Genomic DNA, 7,984 nt, shown 5'->3' with positions numbered 1-7,984 from the left:
CTGCAGCTTTCAGTCATCTTTCACATGAAACAAAATGCAAGTTGGGTTCAGAGGCGTGGTCAGCATTGGCTTTTAAAACTTAAATAAAAAAAAAATAGAACCATCAATTGCAATTTAAATGGAATATTTTACACCAACAATGTGGCTCTTCACATGAACAGACTCTTCAGATTTCATGGAACATTTAAAATTTGGGGCTTTTTATTATTATCATTATGCCAATAATGCTTCATGAATCAAGTCACGTGACACGTTATTTATCCGCTGGCTGTGAAGGTCTGACAACACAAAACCAAAAACACACAGAGGAGTTAATCAATTACTACAGTTTAATAGGAATCAAATGAAAAAAACACACAAAGCCACAACTAAAACAAACAGCATTGATGAGCACTGTGTTGAAGTAGCATTAAATTTGAAGCCATTACGTCCCAGAAGTGGAGGGGTCATCTTAGCTCATTGCCGTTTACGTGTGTCAGATGAGAAGCTACCTGCGTCAAGAGCATGTGAAAGCACTTAAAAATCACTACAGTACATCAAATTCAGCATCGACGCTAAATCATTTAGAGTATGCATTATTACAGTGCGAGTTACGTGAGATCTACCGACGAGAATGTGCCATGTTCTTTCATCTCAGCTAATTGCCAGGGAAAGAGAAGGGCTTGCCTCTGTTTGATAAACATTCAAAGTGCACTTCTTTGTTCCTGGATTACTTTAGACGCCGTTATCGACTGAAGAGCTGCGGTGCGAGAATCAAGTCTCATTAATGAAAGCTTACACAAGACATACATTTATTTTTGTTGGTTTTTTTGTTGATGTGGTGCCCTCCTGCCAGTGCAGACTTCATTTTATTTGTAGTGTGTTAGTCCATCCCCCACCCCCCCACCCCCTTTTTTTTTACTTAAAGAACAAACTTTTGTCTGCAAAAGTAGAACAGTTCATGATATGCTTTTGCTCCCCTTACATTTTCTAATTTTGTGCCTTGGTAAGTGCATAATTATAGAGAAAAAACAAACTTGGTGTTGCATTTGAAACTGTTTTAGAAAAACGACTCATTTATACCAATGAATGACCTGGTTTAAAAAAAAAATGATGCAAGTTTTATGCAAAAATCTAAATTATTCATGTGCAATCTGACAATTCTGCTGCTGTGAGAAAGCGTGTTAAGTGTGGCCGTTAGTGGAAGCAAGTAGGAGTGGCAAAGTGAGTGGCAGCTTTTCCATTTCTGTGCAGTCGACGCTGTGTATGTGCTTGGATTGCATTAGCGGTGTATGATTAGATGTCCTTAGACATGAATCCTGTAGCAATCTCCACGACTTCTGGTCCTTAAGGATAACATTTATCTTAACAACTGTACATTTATTTTGCCAAGGCCTTTTTATTTAGAGGTTTTTCAAGGTTTCTCCCTATTTATTTATTCATTCATTCAGTGTAGATCATTTTTTCCAACAGAATGAAGTAAACAGTGACTGTTGTACAATTTAAACCTGCAAAAAAAATACATACATTGACTTTTTTTTTTCATTTTATCACAAATATACTAATTGAATTAATGATTTGTCTTATATTTGAAGTAAAGGTAAGTTTTTTGCACATCAAAGACTTGCCTTTTTTCTGATTTGTTTATATTTATCTTTCGGATTTGGACTAAGTGACACTAACAACAGCACAGAAAATGGCTGGCATGAAAGAAAATCCTTTTGTCAGACTGATCTCTCTCTCTCTCTCTCTCTCTATATATATATATATATATATATATATATATATATATATATTTGAGGCCAAAGAGCAGTGCTGCCTCTCACACAAAGTGGGAGTGAGAGCTACCAGAGCAACAGAATAGACTCTGTTATTCTGGATGTGGGAAATTGGTACACAACCCACAGTGCTATCCACTGTGATTATGTTATTTCCAACAACCAAAGAGAAATGTGATTTTTCTTTCTTTTTTTTTTTGTCACGTTTTGGAAAAGGCTGGAATAACTTTCCGTCCCTCAGCAAGCTGCTCTGGATCAATACAGAAAGCACTCTCTCTGAGTTAGCTGCTCTCGCTTCCTCACATCCAAAACAGGCTGTCATGCTCAGACATCCATTGGAACCAGAACCAGAACGGTTGGCGCCTCAGCCACTTTGGTCTTGCGACGCAGCAGGTGAGTCAAGCTCCTGAAGGACGGCGTAGCGCGGAGGAGCAGCTCCTTGAGTCCTGCCCGAAACTCCTGGCGAATCAGGCAGTAGAGCACAGGGTTGAGGCAGCTGTTGGTGTGCGCCAGGCACACGGTCAGCGGGAAGGCGTAGGCCTGCACGTTATAGAATGCCTTGCTAAATGGAACAAGGTCAAACTTTATAAGTACCCCCCAGAGCGTGAGAGCCTGATTGGGCAGCCAGCACAGAAAGAAAGACAGAACCACTATGACAATCGATTTGGTGACTTTGGAGCGCCGGTTCAGACGGCCTTGTTTGGCCTCTGGATCAGCTGCTCCGGTGATGCGACGGCTGAGGATGACTCGCAGCAAGAGCAGGTAGCAGACAGTAATTATGATAAGAGGAATAAGGAACCCCAGCAGGACCTTTTGTAGTTGGTACAGACCCAAAAGAAGCTGTGGATCCCATCTGCCAGAGTCTGGAAAGCGGACCAGGCACAGCTCCTCATCCGACACCTCAGCGCTGGTGGAGTAGATGGCATGTGGCAAAGTAGCCAGCAGAGAGACGGCCCAGATGCCGAGGCTGGTCCACTTCGCCCTGGACGCGGCCGCCCTCCGACTGTGCATCTTCAGAGCCGAGGAGATGGTGTAATACCTCGCCACGCTCATCGCTGTCAGAAAAAACACGCTGGCGTACATGTTCATGGTGGTGACGGAGCTGATGATTTTGCACATGACCCGGCCAAAAGGCCAGCGGAAGTCCAGCGCCGTGTCCACTGCCCAGAAGGGTAAAGTCAGAACGAACTGCAGGTCTGTGATAGCCAGCCCCATCACAAAGCAGTTTATGGATGACTGCTTCTGCCTGTGGCGGGAGTGGAGCAGATACAGAGCCAGCAAGTTCCCCACCAAACCCAGAGCGCAGACTATGGAGTACACACACGCTATCATCACACGCACCACCAAGCTGGAGCTGTCTCCTTGTAGTTCCATGATGGATTCCCTGGTGAGGAGCTGCAGCCAGCAGTGCAGTGACAGGTTGCTGGTGGCTGAACCTCCGCTCCCACCTCCAGGGTTGTCCTCCTGGAGCATCTGCTGCTCACATGGCTCTGGGGCCAGTGTTTGGACTTCAGTCTCATTCAGCGGCATGGTTGCACTTTTCTTCTCATATGTCCACAAAAATCAGAAAGCTGCAAACACAGGCAAGAAAGTTTGCATTTGAGGCATTTGAAGCATCCCTGTTGCATTAGGAAGTGTCCACGCTCGGACCAGCCGCAGACGCAGTCCGCTGCCACGGCTCTCCCCCTCTCCTCTCTTTCTGTCTGACTACTCGCAGCTCGAAGCGCGTCGCGGCCGTTTATAGCTGCCACATGAACGCGCACGGTCCCCATCTCGGAGCGAGACGATTGGAAGAAATCCGTCCTCCGATTTCTGCTACATCCAAGTCTCAAAGAAAAGGAGAGTTGGACACTAATGAGTATTCTTCGCTAGATCTATAATGTTTTAGACAGGAAGGAGTTTAAAAAGAGAGGAAGAAAAGAAAAGAAATATACGACAAGTTATTTTCTTTCTGAGCACTTGCGCAAACGCATTAAGTCCCCGGGTAATTGTTGAAAAATAAAATGTCCTCTATATCAACACAGATTGTTGGTAGAAAAAAAAAACAAACGTTATTCATACTTTAAAACTATGAGATTAAAAATGTAAACATAAAAGTTACCAACCTGGTTATATGACAAAAGTGAAACAGAAACGAGCAGAAATTCCGAGGCGAATGCGCAATAGATCAATCAACAAATAAAACCATATATTGAACATATAACACAAAACATATCGAGGGTTGAAGTTGGGGCGGGGTTTGTAAATAGACGGTACCTTAGACATGTGTATGGACGGTACACCCTGGTTTGCTTTCAACTTCAGGATGATGTCAGTACCGAGCAGACTCGCCTTTACTGAAACCAGAATAGAAACCCGCAAAAACTGTTTATTTATTTATTTTTGCGAAAAATACAGCTGACAATTTTTGAGATTTAAAAAATTACAAATTACAAAAATTGAAATCCATGATAATGCACACCAGCGAAATAGATAGATTAAAAATTAAACAAACGTCATGGGTAATCCTTACACACTGTCACAATGCATGATTTTTGGAAACAAACTGGTCATTTTTAGGTTTGGTTTATTGTTCTTTGCACCTTTGCGCTTATTCAATTCTATAACGTTATATGTTTATTACAAAATGTGCCAAAAATTAAATAATAGTACAAGCTTTTCATGCGTTTTTGCATGGTGAAACAAATTTACCAAAGGGGGAAATATGTTTTATTTTCTGAATAGCTCCAAAGGTCACGTTCTGGAGGGATTAATGGATAATTACAAGCGTGAGGTATGGGCAAACAGAGTCTAATAAATAGGCTGCTGGGGGAAGGTGAGGTTTGAGTGAGGCCATGCACCTGTTTCCAAATTAATTAATATATTCACTTCCTGAAATACACTTTATTTAGGAATTAGGGGAATTTTGACAGTAATTTGATTGATTGAGGGATATCAGTATGAAGAGGACAATACTAATGCCCAAAGCACTTCAGATATTTATGAAAAACCTCACAAATATGTATATCTTATTTCTTTGTAATGGACTGCTCTGTGTGGCTACATCAAAAAATGTCAATATAAAAATATGAAAAAGATTTGAAGGGTAATAATAAGTTTGTACGGCATTTCAACAACTATATCTACTGCCCTGCCTGGCCTGTTAAAATAATCCTTCACTGAAAAAAACTCTGAACAAATCGAAAGGATGGAAGAGGGAGAGGGAAAAAAATAATCTGCCCACTTTTAATCCATCGCAACCCACTTGCTGTCATCTTAACAACCGCTAAACTGCTAAATGCTCAGGCAGCAGTGACAGTAGGCCTGGTTTAAAATTTAAAACATTCTAATCTGTGGTGATGAATAAATCTGCACACACTGGGCGGAAATAGCAAGTGATGTTTTACAAGTTTCATACTAAACCTTTTTAAATTTCTGAAGCAATACACACTGGAGCACAAATAAGTGATCACTTTGTCCATATGCAAAATTACCTGAGTTGCAAACCCGTACCTGAATTTAAAGTTTTTCTGTCACAGCTATAGTGACTTGCACAAGTATTTACTTACATACAATTCACAATATGTGGCAAGATTAGAAAATTGCTCTTCACAGACACTCCCCGCTCCATCTGACTGATCACGAGCTCTTTTGGAAAAATGCAAAGTTGGTTGCGGCATCAGCCTTGCCTCACAGAGGCTGCTTGAAAAGGTTGCCGTTTTATTTTTGTTGCTCTGGCACATACAATTAACATAAACTACACAAAAAAAACATTTGTGAGGAAGCACCTAATTATTTGAAACAAAGACTTTGAGTGAGTTGGTGTGCGCTGACGTGTCTGCGGGTTCTAATAGCTGAAATAACAACGAAGCGGTTTGGCTGTTCAGAACGAACCTGCAGCTGTCAGCTGCAAACAGATGGGCACTTGGTCAGGTCTTGCTCTGAGCATAAATATTCAAAACACAGATTAAACCCGAGCCCATCTGCATCAGTTCACAGAATGCAGAAAAATCTGATAGAGCTCAATATCAGCCCCTCTACACCTTAAGTGTTATACGCTGATAGGTCTCACAATTGCTGCAGCCCCCAAAATGACGGAATAGTTTAAAGCAGAAAGTTTGCTGCTTGTGTGTAAGAGAACGCTGAGAAAATTTTAATGTTAATAAAATAAATTAAAAAAAATTGTTCAATGTCCAGCAAAAGGAGCAGCTGAATACTCAGAGCAGCCAAGCTGGCTTTGGGCAGTCAGGATCACCTTGGGAATGATTAGTATTCCACAGAGGAAATGGGAACAATTTCAGATTGTCATCTGCTAGGCAAATATTTGACGTGGGCTGTACTTTAAACACACAATTTTGCTGTCAAACATCTCCAGCCACAACTGCAAGGCATCCCTGCTTAAATAACAATTTAAAATGCACACATTTACAAATTTTGCCTCTGCAAGGTTGCGTGTGTGTGTGTGTGTTCGAAACCCTTTAAGGTGTCTTTAATTGGATTTGCTTCTCAAATTGCTTCGCCCTGTTTAATTCAGCGAAGGCGACAGCTCCGTTTAATGTGACTCCATAACAGTTCTATCTTTAAATGTTCTTCAGATGCTGTTACATGCCTTGCTGATGCCTGTATTTGTATAAATACCCTAGGTATTCGTAAAGGCTGGAAGAAATTCTGTGACACATGCTTTATTTTTTTTTATGAAGGTTCAGCTCCAGCGCTGTTGGGAGTATCAGGTTCTGGAGTGGCACAATTAATAAAGCCTTCATCTATGTTGTTGTTTTAAGTGTGTTTCTTTTTTGTCACTCACCTCCAGCAACACTCACTGCATTCATGCCTAGGCTTCATCTAAGTTTAATGAACTAAGATAATGCTTTCTACTTTAAATTACACAAGAATCAAGGTCTGATATACGAGACCTGCTCACTACACATCCTTTCTTAAAAGGGAATAAATATGCTATAACCTATAATGCCAAAAGTAGCCACTTGTCTGCTTTCACATGAACTTGAGCGACATTCCAATTTGTTTCAACAGGGTTTAAATTGCCAGTCCTTTACAGCTGTACCAGGCTTCAACTGTTCTAGGAAGGTTTTTCCACAAGGTTTAGTATTTTTTTTGTAGGAAATTATACACATTCTTCCAGAAGTTGGAGCACCGTCATGTTGAATCAGAAAAAGAGCTATCTCCAAGCGGCTCCATCAAAATTCAGAGGATTAAACCATCTTATGGTGTTTTCAGACCTACTTATGTGAATCGGTTGAGTTTGTTGGCTTGTAATTTCACTTTCTTTGCACTGTGATTAAACTCAAAGCATAGCAAAAACTGTCACTAAAATCCACATTAGTGCCTTCGATCTGCTTACAGGTCAGGTATTTCTGGATCGGTAATACATACAGATAAATACAGAAAGCAGATGCTGTGATCTGACCTGATAGAAAACACAGAGAATTTAATTGGACTGTTTAATTGTTTCTTGATACTATTTCATATAAAATTATCAGAGAAGTAAATCAAATGATTTGTAGAATATTTCTTAAAAGAAAAAACTTTCTTTTTTTTCTGTGTTCTAGTTCTTTTACAATATCAACTGCAGTATCATTTAAATGCTAGTTCTGTCATACAAATTGAAATAGTAAAGTTAGAGTTTACAAAGTAGTGCTTTAAATCATTCTTTTGGTAGCCATGGTTACCTCCTAGAACTTAATTAAATATTACTACAACCTTCTACCTTGAGGTTCTAGTAATATTTTTATTAACATCTTGTTAGGGTTCTTAGGTGTTAGGGTTTTATTTTACTAAGTGACCAAACAACAAGTGGACAAAACATTTTGACCACCTCCAAACACTAACAAGGCAAAAATGAGTCACCATCAGTAGGGATTCGCTCCAGAAGGTGATATCCATTATGTCAATGCAAATTACAAAAAAAAAATGTTGAGTCTTTATATCGTGTATAATCTTGATGCACACAAGCCTTTCATAGCAGTGAAATGTTTGTTAGTGAACTTCAGTATGCCATAGCAAACAACACTACAGCAAACAACAACAACAACAACAACAACAAAAAAAACAAGTCTAATGCTTGTGGCCATGACTCTGCAAGGCACCTAAATTCAGGGAACACGTTGCTGAGCTGACTGGCTCCAGAGCTGACTCTAAATGTTTCCTCCTCATGGCGAGATGTTTGCTCTGCTGAAGGGTGACGACGCTCTCGCCCTGGAAGCAGTTTTGACACGGTGATCACAGGCAGC

General features: G+C 40.5%; 1 protein-coding gene across 1 annotated transcript; it reads right to left on the bottom strand.

Annotated features, from left to right (window-relative positions):
* Positions 1-890: 890 nt before the first annotated feature.
* On the bottom strand, positions 891-3,482 carry rxfp3.2b (relaxin family peptide receptor 3.2b). Its single transcript, XM_008407171.2, has one exon. The coding sequence runs from the start codon at positions 3,285-3,287 to the stop codon at positions 2,082-2,084; it is 1,206 nt and encodes a 401-aa protein (XP_008405393.1). The 5' UTR covers positions 3,288-3,482; the 3' UTR covers positions 891-2,081.
* Between the last annotated feature and the right edge of the window lie 4,502 nt (positions 3,483-7,984).

The sequence above is a fragment of the Poecilia reticulata genome, linkage group LG4 (assembly GCF_000633615.1).
Source record: "Poecilia reticulata strain Guanapo linkage group LG4, Guppy_female_1.0+MT, whole genome shotgun sequence".
Lineage (NCBI taxonomy): Eukaryota > Metazoa > Chordata > Actinopteri > Cyprinodontiformes > Poeciliidae > Poecilia > Poecilia reticulata.
This window is presented reverse-complemented; position numbering and strand designations above follow the sequence as displayed.